The sequence below is a fragment of the Bufo gargarizans genome, chromosome 11, assembly GCF_014858855.1.
Source record: "Bufo gargarizans isolate SCDJY-AF-19 chromosome 11, ASM1485885v1, whole genome shotgun sequence".
NCBI lineage: Eukaryota > Metazoa > Chordata > Amphibia > Anura > Bufonidae > Bufo > Bufo gargarizans.
Window position 1 is genome coordinate 73,315,392 of NC_058090.1, and position 16,420 is coordinate 73,331,811.

Consider the following 16,420-nt stretch of genomic DNA (forward strand, 5'->3'; position numbering starts at 1 on the left):
TCATTTTGGCATCAAATCCTAATCCAGACCCAAATCAATTCATGCCACAGGCAAGACCTAAACTTCAAACCCCAGACTAGACTCCAAAATTGGTTCAGATCCCTAATAAATCCAGAGGGAGACCTTTATTACTGTGGACAATGTAAGTTATGAAGACCCCTATTTCATGGGTGACACGTCTCATACACGATGTTACCTCTATGACGGAGTTCCTCCAGTACAGAGTCCAGGCCGGGGGAATCATGACGTCTCCGTAATACATACAGACTGACCCACAGTCCTATCACAGCTTCTCTTCCTAGGTTATATATATCCTGAAGTAAAGTCTGCGCCAATCTTCTATCATTTTCTAGACTGTGGTATTTCTAGAACCCAAGAAAGATCAGACATAAGGTGCGTTATACACAGACACATAACACAAAGGGTTAACACACTGCAGATATTACATGTCTGTCTTATCTATAATGTGTTGTCCAGAGAAAGAGAAATCTATGGAATAGTTGTGGAGAAAATCCTTTCTGAATCCACAAGTAACAGATTATTTCCAGGATGAAGTAACCCCTAAGGTGTAGGGGAGGGGATAAATCCTCCTCAATACTGGATTATACACTTCTGGGGTGTCCTCCATCAGATATGAGCTGCTGTCTATTATTAAGCTGGAAGTTGTCCAACATCTTCCTCTGACATATGAAGCACAATTGTCATTCAGCCTCTTGTAGACAGCAGGATGGTGACATAAATGTTGTGCAGGGGATGTGGATCTGCTGTGTCACTTGAACAGATTTGTCTTGGGGTAACTCCTAATGGTGTTATCTAAGCAGCCCCCCAGGTCTTCACCCTTTAACAGGGGAACCACCAGGCCGTTACCTCCCGGAGCAGTCTCTGTTCAAGTTATTGATGACACACAGGGGTCAAGAGATGCTGAGGCAGAGCACTGAGCAATCAGGCAAGGCTGTAGTCGGGGAAGGCCAAGGTCAGGGCAGGTAGAGTTCATGTAATCTTTTAAACAGGACAAGGTCGGGACAGGCAGCTCAGGGTCAGTATGAATATCAGGTGGAGGTCAGGACAGGCAGCTCAGGGTCAGTATAGAGATCAGGTGGTCAGGTCAGGCAGTGAAGGGTCAAATCTGGAAAAACAGGCAGAAGTCAGTACACAGGTAAATAGACAGAGTATAGCACGCCTTTGCAGGAATCTAGTCACTAGAAACCATTGTTCAGAGGCTCTCTCCTGTGGGAAGGCTCCTTAAATACCCTAGGGAGGTCTGCCAAAAGTTGGAGTAGATGATATGCGTGCATGGTGCATGTGCCCTTTCAGGTATGGAGAAGCATGGCCATAGAAATTCATGCTGCAGCCTGTATGGAGTAAAGAGAAGAACTTCTCCAGAAGTTGGAGTCCTCAGAGTAGGAGGAGAGAAATGTTTGTGAGTCCAGACCTCTGGCATCCAGGAGCTAGAAGGCAGGTGACCACAGCGATAGCCATGCCGATCAGAGGGAGCGGAGCGGCGGCAGGCATCAACCACCACCATAAAAATGACGTAAACTGTGCCTGTTACACTCGATATCACTTGGGGCATTTATATACAACACCGGCGGCTCATGTCCTCTCACCTCAGTATCAAGGAGATTTCGGGAATGTAGCTCACTCAGAAGTGGTAGAAGACTCATGTTCTCCACAATGTGGAGCAGATCATCCTGGAAATATTCATACGTCATCCTCAGGAAGTGATCTTTATACTGACGGAGCTGCTGGCAGAACTGCCGGGTCTCATCATCTAGGAAACGGAGGGGACACAAGAATGAAGTCGTTTAGAACATGGAGACTGATGGCAGTTTATGTGGAATATTCCTGTCCTGTATCATTTTACAGGTTTCCACTAATGAGAAATCCACAACCCCCTGTAATTCACCAGCACAATCCCTGCAGGACACATTCACAGGAGACATCTTTACATTGATTTCAGTATTTCTATACATGTAGATACATGGCAGATGTCACTCACTGGTGAGAAGCAAGGGGAACGCTCCCCTTATTCAAGAAAGAACCAGTCTAAATAATACACTGCCCTCAGAGGGAGTCGGTCTGCGGTTCTGTCAATACTAAATTGGGCTCCCGGCATCTGTTTTGGTGGGTACACCTCTGCCATCATTTGTACCTCTGCCTCATGTATATTTATTTAGCGCTATACTGTGACTGTGCCTATCTATTCTGCAGAACAATAATTTTTTAGAGCATATACTATATAAAGCTTAATAATGATGGGATTATATAATACTGACCTTCACTTTCAGATTCTCCAGGTGAGCGATTTTCCCAGTGCAAGAACAACTTTCACAACAAAGTTACAAAAGAATATCTGAGTGGAGAGTGTATTATACAGTATGATTGGAATATCATTCTGAAACCCACGTTTTACCCAACCACTGGACACAACCATAAATCAATTCTATTATGCCTTATACATAAGAGTCTACACCTCCAACATGTACTATATAATGCTAATGATGGAATAATACAATACTGACCTTTCCTTCCAGATTCTCCTGCTGAGCAACTCATGATTTCCTTCGTGCAAGAACAGCCTTCAGAACAAAGTTATGAAAGAATATCTGAGTGGAGAGTGTGTTATACAGTATGTATCATTTTACCCGACCACTGGACACAACCATAAACCAATTCTATTATGCCCTATACATAAAAGTCTACGCCTCCCAACATGACCAGTCTAGTATACTCTATATATACAACACTACAACATGACCACACCACTGGGAGTGAATATATTATACGTCTAGTATACTCTATATATAAAACACTACACCTCACAAGGACATGAACATAAGTCCAGTAGTTATAGCAAGAAGATGAAGTACAGGTACGCTGTAATCCCTCCTAAATATGCAAAACATCTGATCGAGCAACAACTTCTGAAAATCCACATATTTCTCAAAAAAATCGCAAAGAAGAAATATGGCTTTGCAGACGTTTCGTCTTGTTGCCTTCTGCCTCACCTCTCCTGGTTGTCCACGTTGTGTGAAATTAGTTACTGGTAAGTCTTCACTCATCTACATCCAGGCAGCTTGTAAACTTTAGTTACGAAGTATGGGTGTGAGAGAATGTGCTGAACTATAAAACAGGCAAAAAACTGGTTTTTCTACATGTACTACGAAAACATCAAGGGAAATGGAGTGAGAGTTCAAAGCTTTCTAATGCATGGAAGGGGCAGGAATGCGCCTTAATAAATGAGGTGAATTTTACTCCAACGCAAAGTAGATCAAGACTGGCATACAAAATATCCATCTTAATTCCCCCCAAAAAATTTTTGAATCAGACCCACTCTTGTCTATGGGTTGTTGGGACAGAGCTTCAGCATCAGAGAAAGCCCACGTACAGGAGAGGTGACCTTTTATCTGGTCCCATAAAACTCACAGGAACAGGGCCGTCTTTAATATTGATTGGACCCTGGGCAAAAATTTACTTGGGCCCCCTGGATCCCGCCTTCCCACACCTTAGCATGCAATCACGCTCTCCACCACAACACACACACAAAAAATCCACACATCTGGTAGAGTCCAGTGAATGACTGTAAATACTTCCAGTTCTGAAGACTCCGGCTCAGGATCAGTGCTCTGGGCAGCTGGGCTCAGGCTGGAAGTGGGCACTGCTCTGCAGGAAGGAGACCAGGGCTCGGCTCACCCTAGTGTTACAGTGCACCCCAGCACCCCACAGTATGCAGTATAGCACCCTATAGTATACAGCACCACACAGTATGCAGTGTATAGCACCCCACACTATACAGTACCCCACAGTATATAGTAGAGCAGTATAGCACCCCATAGTATACAACACCTCACAGTATACAACACTCCAAACTATACACGATACAGCCCCCCACACTATACAGTACAGCAGTATAGCACTCCACACTATACCGCACCCACAGTATACAAACCCCCACAGTATACAGTACAGCAGTATAGCACTCCACAATATACAGGCCCCCCCCCACAGTATACAGGCCCCCCCACACAGTATACAGCCCCCCACACAGTATACAGCCCCCCACACAGTATGCAGTACCACACAGTATACAGTAGTTTACAGTATATTAACATAACAGCCCCTGTCACCTTTTTCTGATGTAATCTTTACACAAAAAAGCTCCACAGTTAACTTCTGCAACACTCCTGATAGGACCTGTGATGACCTCATAGCCATGTGACCAGTAATTGCTAGGTTACTGGTCACATGGTGATGATGTCATTAAGGTCCTAGATCACAACGGTAAAGTACACAGACAGCTTGACACCCGGGGCAGTAGCTAGCAGGGCTCAAGAGGCAGCTGCCTTGGGCCCCCCCAGGAGCAACTGGGCCCGGGGCAGCTGCCCCTTTTGCCCCTTGGTAAAGACGGCCCTGCACAGGAACCAATTTGAGTTTTTTTTTTGTCCATTGGGGTTCAGAAAATCATGTAGCTACTGATGTCAGCAGTCAGTTGTCACATGGACCTAAAGGTCTAGGTGTGGGGTTTGGTGCCTCATCCTACATTTTCTAGCTACGTGCCTGTTGAGGGTGCGGCACCATTACCCCAACATGCTCTGATCGTCTCTCACAGAAATGTTCACCCACCCTAACATTTGAATATTTCTAGCAAATGCTGACTTAAAGGGGTTCTGCCATAACTCATAAAAAAAAAATGAAAATCAGACATCATATAGTCCATGGCAATCTCTTTCTAACAAAGCTATAACCAGCCCTGTACCTCACATGGATCCAGAGATCTCCATAGTCATTGCTGCAATTCCCCAGCTAGATCTTTTTCAGGCTGGCAGTTCAGGGTACGTGTCCTTTCCACTACAGCTCTTTCCCGATCACAGCTTAGATAGTATGTCCTCTCTCAGGGGGCATATCCTTTCTGCTGCAGCTATCTCCATATAACAGCTGAGGGGGCATATACTTTATGTTGCAGCTCTCTCCTCATGGCAGCTCAGGGGACATATACTTTCTGTTGCAGCTCTCTCCCTATGGCAGCTCAGGGGGCATGCTCTTTCTGCTGCATCTCTCTCTATCATAGCTCAGGGGGCATAACCGTTCTACTGCAGCTCTTTCCCTGTATCTGTCACAGCCTCTAACAGATAATCTGGCTGTTGGTAAGTGAAGGATGGAACTGAGCACGTGTGACCAAGCTCATTCAGCTAAGGAGGACGTGCACTTTACTATATGCATTGAACACCAGGGGCACCATTATAATGAAAAGAAGTGAGTATCTCACAAATAAAGCACTTTTCTAACAGAAATTAGAGCTTTACACTTATCTGTGTCAGACTGTTGGCTGTAAAGTAAACTGATCACATTAAATATGATTTACGATCCGCAGGCAGCATGTTCTGGAGTTCAGGAGCTCAGCAGGTTGGTTAAGGAAAAAGATTCAGTATAAGTTGCATTTTATTCACTGAGCTCCCTGATAATTGTATGCTTAGGAGTCCAGTGGGCGGGACTAGTAAGGGTAGTGATTTCTTACGTGGGTGCATACAAAGATACCATAACTGCTAGTCCTGTGGGAACTCCCCCAGGACTCCTATGCATAGAAAAAGGAGTGTTTTCAAATAATAAAATACAAGTCCTACGAAGCCTTTCCGTATAAAACTTTATATCAATCTGCCAACATGAAATATTATACTAATGAAATTTAGCATAAAAACTTTATTTTTGTAATTTACTTTCTGCTACAAAAATGCTTCATTTGTGAGATACTCCCTTCTCTTCATTATAATAGCGCCCCCGGTGTTTAATGCACATAGTAAGATTGCTGCGAGACGTCCGTAAAAAAGGCATGGAATCCAGCTGGAAAAATGCAGACACTGAGGGCGATTGCAGACAAAACGGTTCAAACTTAACTGCAAAACCATCATTTTTTTCCTTAACAGAACCTGACACAATCCGTATCGCTGGTGTGAACGAGGCCTAAGAATGGAACATCTGTGCAGGCCATAACTGGCATCTACACCAGAAGAAAGGGAGAGAGCCTTAGGACATGTTCAGACGTGCAGCAATTTACAATACAATTAGATGAATTTTTCCAGCAACGGGGCCACAGATGATAGCAATCACATAATCCCCTTTAAAAGAAAAAAAAAAAAAAAAAAGAATTTTCATAAAATACGGTATACATTTTTGATTGTCCTTATCCTTTCCAGTCGTGTCAAATAAAACGATACCAATGAAAAAGTTCTGCAAAAAATAAGTCGAAAGCATCGACAGGAATACAAATGCAACACAAAACAAGTCATTTTGAAAAAAAAAGGTTTTTATTATTCAATAGTTGAAAAAAAACATAAAATAATCACTTATCTGGTACAGTTGTAATCACCATGACCTGCATAATAGCGTTATCATGTCATTTATACCACACAACGTACACCATATACCACAAAAAGGCTCCGGGATTTCACACTGTCTGAGATGTGCTGGGCCCAACAGTGCACACATCTTCAGGATCTAGGCAGGGTCTTATACACAAGGAATTTGATTGTTACTAGGGTTGAGCGAACCCGAGTACCAAACTTTAAAGTTCGGGTTCGTACCGAACTTTAGGATTCTTGGACCCCGGACCCGAACATTTCAGTAAAAGTTTGGGTTCGGGTTCAGTGTTCGGCTATTTCTTAGCGCTTTTTGAAAGGCTGCAGAGCAGTCAATCAACAAGCGTTTAACTGTCTGGCCTACTAATGGCATGGCTGTGATTGGCCAGTGCAGCATGTGACCCAGGCCCTATATAAGCTGGAGTCATGTAGCGCTGCACGTCACTCTGCTGTGCTTAGTGTAGGGAGAGGATGCTGCTGCTGTAAAGGAGAGAATAGGACAGAATCTGTGATCAGAACTCGAATCTAACTCAGCGATCTACATACATTTAGTTGTGTGGGTGCAGGGATCAATCTTTATACCCTGCCTCGAGCCCAGTGACAGATTTTTTTTTTTTTTATCCGTCTGTTAGTTAGGTGGGCGGCGGCGGCGGCGGCGGCCATTTTATGCAAGCTCAGTGCACCAGCACTGCCTCTGTGCTTTTGTGACATTCAAATCCAAGCTTGAAATACAGCACTAATAATCTGGTTTTAAAAAAAACACCCTTTTTTGGCAATATACAACATCTGGTGCATTTGCAGGATTAGTCAGTGTGCAATTTAAGCTAGAAAATACAGCCATAATTTTCTGGATTTTTACAAACCCTTTTTTTTTTGCAAAAAAGGGTTTACTTACCTTTTTTTGCAAAATACACCATTTTACAGATCTGCACGTGTGAAATTCAAGCGTTATATACAGCTTTCATATCCTGTTACTAAAAAAACTAATTTTTTTGGCAATATCCAACATCTGGATTAGTCTGTGTGCAATTTAAGCTAGAAATACAGCCATAATTTTCTGGGTTTTTAAAAACACTCTTTTTGTGCAAAATACACTATGTTACAGCCCTAGCTGCATTTGCACGTGTGAAATTCAATTGTTTTATATAGCTTTCATATTCTGTTATAAAAAAAACAACCTTTTTTCAAAATACTTAACATTGCAGCCCTTGCTGCATCTGTGATTGTTAAAAACAAGTTTTAAAAATGTAAATCATTTTCTGGCTTTGAAAAAACACAAATTTTGGGCATTATCCAACATCTGGATTATTCAGTGCGCAATTTAACCTAGAAATACAGCCACCATTTTCTGGGTTTTTAAAAACATACTTTTTTGGCAAAATACACAATTTTACAACCCTTGCAGCATCAGCACGTGTGAAATTCAAGGTGTATGTACTGCTGTCATATTTAGTTATTAAACAAACAGCCGTTTTGGGCAAAAAACTTTAATTGCAGCCTAGTCTGCATCTGTGCGTGTGAGATACACCCTTTACATACTGTGGTTCTATTCAGTTATTTGAAAAACAGCCATTTTGTGCAAGAAACTTTAATTGCGGCCTAGTCTGTATCAGGACGTGTGAGATACACCCTTTACATAATGTGGTTCTATTCAGTTATTAAACAAACACCCATTTAGGGCAAAAATAATAATTGCGGCCTAGTCTGCATCTGTACATGTGAGATACAACCTTTATATACTGTCGTTCTATTCTGCTATTAATTAAACACCCATTTAGGGCAAGATCCTAAACTTGAGAAATATGAGGAGAGCGTCAAATAAGGGACGTGGCCCAGGTCGTGGTGCTGCTGGTGGAGCTCCTGTTGCAGGGAGAGGACGAGGTCGATCTGTGCCAGCTACACGCACAAGTGAAACCCCTTCCTCAGGTGCGAGTAGGCGACAAAACCTGCAGCGGTATTTGGTCGGGCCTAATGCGGCTTTACGAATGGTGAGGCCTGAACAAGTACAGGCGATAGTAGATTGGGTTGCTGACAGTGCCTCCAGTTCCTTCACATTGTCTCCCACCCAGTCTCCTTCTGAAAGATCAGAGTTGGCACCTGCAGCCGATGTCCATAAGTCTTTCACCTCACCCCCTTGCAAATCAGCCAAACAGTCTGAGCCCCAAGTCATGCAGCAGTCTCTTCTGCTTTTTGATGACTATTAGCAGGTTTTCCCAGGGCCATCCACCCATCCCTGCCCCAGAAGTGGAAGAGATTGAGTGCACCGATGCCCAACCACTTATGTTTCAAGATCAGAACATGGGAGGACCATTGCAGCATGTCTCGGATGATGACGAAACAGGTGCCAACTGCTGGGGCTTTCGAATGTGTGTATAACAATATAGATAATGATTAGAGACCACCTGAGTCAAACAGAAATTTAGAGTAAGCGATCAGTTATTAAAACTTAACTTTTAATAAGATGAACATAGAAAATTGGCCCAACGATAATTGTATAAAGAAAATACAAAAAAGGAGAACAATGCGGAGATTCACCACACAGGTGATAATGGTACTCAACAACCAGAACACATTTAAAGAACAAGAGGTGCTCGGTGGCACCAAAAAAGATAACCAGGTGGTCCTACCGCTCTGATAAGATGCTCCTTGGTACAACGGATGCCTCACCGGTGTTAAGAGATGTGCATACACCGTCGCTGAAGGCAGTTGTAAAGCACAGGGTGTAGGATGCTAGTCTAGCTGGCCGTAGTGTAACCCTAGGGACCTACAATGGCCTAAAGTGACCTACTCACGGATCCCCGTGACCAGTCACAAGCAGGAACCTAACCCTGGAATTAGTGCGCCCAAGGAAGCCCTCTCCTGCCTAATCCCTACACGCATGTTTCGCTGAAAGGATGAGTGTAAAGCTCATCAGGGGAAACAAGGGAGCTTGGGCTAATAAGCTGTACAGGGTACACTGACAGGGATATCAAACGTGTGCCCTGCACAGAGGCAGAGTATGTCCATGATCCTGATATGGATGCAAGTGGACAGACTGACAGTAGGATGGTAGGGGGACTCCTGATGCTGAGCCCCTCTCCTACTAACAAAGTCTTGGCGCATGGGCTGATGTAGCCTAAGGAAGCGCAAGAAACTGCCACCTTTTTAAAGTAAGAGCCGGCCTCAGAACGAGGCTTGGCTAGAACACTCCTAACCTTACCCAGATGATGCGGTTCACGCCTGCGCATGCGCGAGGGAGCGGATCGCATTGCGAAAGGGGGAGGTCAATGGGCGGACGCTCGTGAATGAGGTGACGTCACCGCGTCCAATCTTGTTTATTCGCGCGAGATGACGAGACAGTTGCCAGGCAATCGGGACGCTATTCCCGGACACTGTCGGATAGCGCAGCTCCCGATATGCAGTTGCGCCTAACAGGGTAGATGGCATTAATGGCACAGAAGATAATAACAGTAACATGAATATGCTGACCGTACATGAACACATGTGAGGGGAAAAGGGATGGCAAAAAAGAACAACATTCAGGAAAGAAGGGGTGGGACAATGGAAAAAGGAAGGTAGAGGACACAAGACAGAGAAATAGTATAAATAAATATACAGTACAGACCAAAAGTTTGGACACACCTTCTCATTCAGAGTTTTCTTTATTTTCATGACTATGAAAATTGTAGATTCACACTGAAGGCATCAAAACTATGAATTAACACATGTGGAATTATATACATAACAAAAAAGTGTGAAACAACTGAAAATATGTCATATTGTAGGTTCTTCAAAGCAGCCATCTTTTGCTTTGATTACTGCTTTGCACACTCTTGGCATTCTCTTGATGAGCTTCAAGAGGTAGTCACCTGAAATGGTTTTCACTTCACAGGTGTGCCCTGTCAGGTTTAAGAAGAGGGATTTCTTGCCTTATAAATATGGTTAGGACCATCAGTTGCGTTGTGGAGAAGTCCGGTGGATACACAGCTGATAGTCCTACTGAATAGACTGTTAGAATTTGTATTATGGCAAGAAAAAAGGAGCTAAGTAAAGAAAAACGAGCGGCCATTATTACTTTAAGAAATGAAGGTCAGTCAGTCCGAAAAATTGGGAAAACTTTGTAAGTGTCCCCAAGTGCAGTCACAAAAACCATCAAGCGCTACAAAGAAACTGGCTCACATGCGGACCGCCCCAGGAAAGGAAGACCAAGAGTCACCTCTGCTGCGGAGGATAAGTTCATCCACGTCACCAGCCTCAGAAATCGCAGGTTAACAGCAGCTCAGATTAGAGACCAGGTCAATGCCACACAGAGTTCTAGCAGCAGACACATCTCTAGAACAACTGTTAAGAGGAGACTGTGTGAATTAGGTTTTCATGGTAGAATATCTGCTAGGAAACCACTGCTAAGGACTGGAAACAAGCAGAAGAGACTTGTTTGGGGTAAAGAACACAAGGAATGTGTGACGAACTGCGACCGCCGCGGCCACAATACGTCACGAAACCGTCACAGCGCCCCTAGTGGTCAATCCGCAAACAGGCCCCCCAGCCACTTCCAGCACACCGACAGTCTAACTTGAGTCCGTACAGTCGATAGGCTGAAAGCGCAGGGAGTGGACCTCCGATTGACCGCAAGTAAGCGTGCGACGAACTGCGACCGGAACTACACACAGGGTAGTTTAACTGCCACCACCTTGCAATTTATGGGAGCAAGGACCCCACTATCTAGATAACACAACCGAGTAGCTTTCCCTTCGGAGAGGCTAGGGTAAGTTTTTGCAGTGTTTGAAAACAGGCATATGGCTAGAGAAATGACTTGGAGGTCATTTATTATATATCTATATACAATACAAATTATCACGATGCACAGTAATTATTAACACAATAATCAAGGAAAGTATAGTCCGATAAACAAAAGGGAGAAAAGAAAGAAAATACTTAGTTTCCGCAGAAAAGATGTCTGTTGGTGAAATCGTCCGTTGCAGGGAAAAAGTCCAAGAAGCCTTTGTCCAGTGTAATATGCCTTCAGCCCACGGGTTCTCTGGCTGAGGCCCTTTCCAGGTGTTGTTAAAGTGGAGAACTCCTTTAGCAGATTCTAGATGTGTTATAAAGGGTGTCAGAATCAAGGCGGGGAATTGAGAGTCCGCCTGCTGGGGCCGGCTGTATTCCTGAGGTGAATGTCAGTTCTGAAATATGGCATGTGCCATATCGTGGGATGTCTCCGCTGTACACAAGTAACAAGCACATATTCACATTCCCTACAAAATATGGAGTTCAGGGATACCAAATATTACTATTATAACTGGTTCTATGATGGGGTAACACCATAACTTTACCTGGGCACATCTTAGAGTTATGTTTGTCCTATGTAAACGTCCAGTGAATTCTGAGTGACACGATGATGTAATTTTTACGTCCGTAAGATGCATGGTCTCTCTTGAAAAGGTAAAAATCATATCTCAGATTCATGTTGCAGTCTGGGAAACCTTGGTGCCGGCTTGTCTGCAGCAAGCCAGCTTACAGACCCTGATAGCAGCGACACCAATCGGCTCCCCCCAGGTGCCGTCTTCACACCTAGCTGTGATATCTCTTCAGGAAGAGAAGTTCTTTTGTCAACCATAGGAAGCCAGCTGTAATTGCGTTATCTGCTAGGCATCTATTGACTGACTTGAACAAAAGGACTATGTTGTTCTCTGGGTACAACAGAAGAAGACGCTCTGAATAATCAAATTGTAGGTTCTGGGGCCTAGGGAAATAATTACTGTTTAATAAGGCAGAGTAATATTGATAATATTGGGAGGACAGTTCAATATTCTCGCGGCTCATCCGTGACACCTCCCCCCCGCGTCTGTGGCTAGACATCCGTCCGCAAGACGGGTGGCGTCGCCGCTAACCTGCGCTGATCGGTCTGGATCGCCGTTGCACCGGGATAAGCCATCCGCATTTTGATGTCTGCTGCCTGCCCTGTGCTGGATGGTAAAATCGTACTGCTGCAGCGACAAGCTCCAACGTAGGGAGTTTCCCGTTGGACCCCGCAGTACGGTTCAGCCAACTGAGAGGATTATGGTCCGTAATGATTGTGAAGGAGCGGCCGTACAGATAGGATTGAAGCTTCTGCAGGGCCCACACAATCGCCAGACACTCCTTTTCTGTAGTTGAGTAGGAGACTTCTCGGGGAAGAAGTTTCCGGCTCAGGTACAGAAGAGGATGCTCGTCCCCTTTTCCATCCACCTGGCTTAAGACAGCGCTGAGACCATAATCTGATGCGTCGGTTTGCACTATGAACCGACGGCTGAAATCTGGGGCTTGAAGCACAGGGGCGCTAGCTAACGCCTGCTTCAAGGCCCGGAAGGCGTTCTCACACTCAGGGGTCCACGTAACCACTTTCGGGTGCTTCTTACCAGTGGCATCCGTCAGGGGCTTCGCGATGGCACTATAGGCCGGTACAAACTTCCTATAGTAGCCCGCGGTCCCCAGGAATGCCTGAACCTGTCGCTTGGTGATAGGCCGAGGCCACGCTAAGATGGCGTCAACCTTTCCCGTGTCCGGTTTCAGGGTGTTCCCTCCCACTCGGTGCCCTAAATACTGGACTTCCGTCATGCCGATCTGACACTTACTTGGCTTAACTGTCAAATTGGCTGCAGCCAGCCGTTGCAGTACCTGGGACAGATGTTTGAGGTGTTCTTCCCAGGTGGGGCTAAACACCGCAATATCGTCCAAATATGCTGCAGCGAACGGCTGCATTTCCTCCAGCAGGTCGTTCATAGCCCGCTGGAACGTGGCAGGCGCATTTTTCATTCCAAAGGGCATCGTCGTAAATTCGAAGAGCCCGAAGGGAGTGATAAAGGCCGACTTCTGCCGCGCGTCCGGGGCAAGAGGGATCTGCCAGTACCCCCGGCTCAGATCCATGATTGATAGATAGCTGGCAGCCGCCAGCTTATCTAGCATCTCATCGATGCGAGGCATGGGGTAGGCGTCCGTAGTGGTTACAGCGTTCAACTTCCGGTAGTCCACGCAGAACCGCGTTGTCTTGTCTTTCTTGGGTACCAAGACGACGGGTGCCGCCCATGGACTACAGGACCGCTGAACGACCCCCAGTTCTAGCATTTCCCCCACCTCACGCTGCATGTCCGCCTGCACCTCCGGAGAGACGCGATAGGCGGATTGCTTGATGGGGGGATGTGCTCCGGTATCTAACCGGTGAGCGACCAGATTGGTCCGTCCCGGGATACCTGAGAAGGTCCGGTGGTACCGACCTAACACCTCCTGTAACTGCTCTCTCTGGGACGGGGAGAGCTGCGGGTTGACATTTATGTCCCCGTCCGTCTCCCGGGTGTCAGCCAGCAGATCTACCAGAGGGTCTGTCTCGCCCTGTTCTAACCGGCTGCACACTGGGAGTACATACTGGGTTCTATCGTGGTGAGCCTTCAGCATGTTAATGTGAAAGGCCTTCTGTTTTCTACCCCCCATGTTCACCAAGTATGTCAGGGGGTTTAAACGCTTCTCTATGGTGTATGGCCCCTCCCATGCCGCCTGTAACTTATTGTGCCGTATGGGAAGAAGGGCATAGACCTTGTCTCCTGTTTCAAATGCCCGGTCTCCTGCGGTGCGGTCGTACCATAGTTTCTGTTTGGCCTGGGCCTGGGCCAGATTCTCCGTTACCATGGCAGAGAGTGACTCCATTTTGTCTCTGAACTTCAGGACGTAATCCACTACAGAGACATCCGTGGGATCACCTTTGCCTTCCCACGTCTCTCGCATCAGCTGTAGTGGCCCTCGGACGTTCCTGCCATACAGGAGTTCAAACGGGGAGAACCCGGTGGACTCTTGCGGTACTTCCCTGTAGGCAAACAGCAGATGAGGCAGGTACCGTTCCCAGTCCCCACCCTGCGACTCAACGAATGTGGCCAGCATCTGCTTTAATGACGCGTTAAAGCGCTCGCAGAGGCCAGTTGGTTTGCGGGTGGTATGGACTGGAGACGAGGTGCGTCATCTGGATCTTTGCCGCCAGGGCGTCCATCAGTTCAGACACAAACTGGGGTCCCTGATCTGTGAGCATTTCCGCAGGGAACCCTACACGTGAAAATATGGAAATTAGCGCGTCTGCTACCTTGTCTGCCCTCAGGGAGGAGAGGGCGACCGCATCTGGGTAGCGAGTTGTGTAATCCACCAGCGTCAAGATGTACCTCTTGCCGCTGCGGCTGGGAATGGGCAGAGGTCCAATTATATCGACTGCCACTCTGTGAAGTGGCTCACTTATGATTGGCAGTGGACACAGGGGAGCCCTGCGCGGATTCCCAGCTCGTTTAACCCTCTGACAAACCGTACAGGAGCGACAATAATTGATGACATCTATCCTCATTCTAGGCCAGTAGAAATGCCCCTGAATACGGTCAAGTGTCCTGCGAATTCCTAGGTGCCCTGCCAAGGGGATGTCATGTGCGGATTTCAGCACATGCCCCCGGAAGGCACTAGGTACCACAAGCGACTTGGTACTCACGGTCATTTCGCCTTCGGTGGGTTGTATCGCCTCACTATACAACTTCCCACCTTCCCAGTACACTTTGAACCCGGCCCCATCCGCGAGGGGCTCAGCAGCCTGTCTTCTGAGACCCTCGAGGCTAGGATCGGTTTGAAGTGCGTGCTCGAAGGCCGCCTGATCCGTTTCAGCCAGCTGGCCCGTGGCGTACGAGGCCTGTGGCTGACAGTCACCCTCCCTGGGGTCAGAGGAGTGGGAGGAGACCGGAGCCTCTTCCCCCTGTTCTGAGTTCAAGTTTTGGGTGGCCCGACTCCGAGTCACAGCTAGGACAGGTATGACTTCGGAGCAAGGCAGATTAGCATTTCAATATCACATGTAGAAATCACATTAGCAGGTACGTCATGCATATCATCAACATTAATATTGGATACATTCAACCCCCCTCCCCCAGACTTTTGCCCCCGGGTGCCAAGCACCTGGGTGGGGGCAGAGGGCGGACCCCCTTCCTGGGATCCCGAGGGGTTCGTGGCGGGTTCATAATAGGATACCAGCTTGCCTAGATCGGACCCCAACAAAACAGGAACTGGTAGCTGGTCTAGGATACCAACTACCTTTTCTTGAACACCCACCCCCCAGTCGATGGAAACTCGGGCTTGGGGAATGTGAGAAAGAGTGCCCCCCACCCCAGTGAGGGTGAGGTACTTGTCTGGGATGATGTCCTTTGTGGGCACAAGGTGCGGACGCACCAGGGTGACATCAGCTCCGTGTCCCGGAAACCGGTGACTAGCTGGTCATTCACTGTAACAAGCTGGTGATTGCTGGTGATGGGGTGAATCTCCTCCCCACCGGCGAACAAAACAGTTGAAGATGGTTCACGCTGGGATGCGCTGGCTGGCTGTGTCTGTCGTGGGCGAGGTACAGGTGGTTCAGATGCTGGCTGTGGCTGTCTCCGCTCAGGACAGTTGAATTTCATATGTCCAGGCTTGCGGCAGTAGTGACAGGTGATTCCATTAGGTGCCCCAGGTCTGGAAGCAGTAGCTGCACTTGGTGGTCTCTGTGGTGGACGGCCCACAGAGGCAGGGGGGTCTGCCCTGACATTGGGCGGACCTCCTCTCCAGTGAGATGGTGCAGATTTACGCAGATCGGGCACTCGGGTTGTGACAAAAGTCTCAGCTAAGTCTGCAGCAGCGGTTGCTGACGCAGGCTTCCGTTCTAGCACGAATTGTCTCACATCCGCAGGGCAAATACAAAGAAGCTGGTCTAGCACCATCAAGTCCTCTAGGATGTCATAAGACCCTTTTGTTAGGCCTAAAGTCCACTGGCGGAATGTAGTGCGTAAGCTGCTGACCACATCCGGATAAGAGTCCGTACGATCCTTTTGTAAGGACCTAAACCTTTTCCGATAGACTTCAGGGGTCAGCTGGTATTTAGCAATGATAGCGTCTTTTATGGCGGAATAATCTTCATCCTGCTCCATGGATAACTCCGCAAACGCGTCCAGCGCTTTGTAGCGCAACAGGGGGGGGTCAGGTGTCTGGCCCACTGCTCTTGGGGCAGACGATACTGACGGCAGGCTTTCTCAAAGGATCGCAAAAACAAGTCTATGTCAGTG

The 16,420-nt window shown here is 46.9% G+C and overlaps 1 protein-coding gene across 1 annotated transcript in view; it reads right to left on the minus strand.

Moving 5' to 3' along the window:
* The window catches only part of LOC122921298 (NACHT, LRR and PYD domains-containing protein 12-like), a 38,278-nt gene that overhangs the window by 8,510 nt on the left and 13,348 nt on the right, over positions 1-16,420 (minus strand). Inside the window, exons 2-3 of the mRNA XM_044271277.1 lie at positions 1,608-1,771; positions 197-365 (exon numbers count right to left, since the gene is read on the minus strand). Coding sequence (XP_044127212.1) covers positions 197-365; positions 1,608-1,771 — 333 coding nt within the window. The remainder of the gene's footprint in view (positions 1-196; positions 366-1,607; positions 1,772-16,420) is intronic.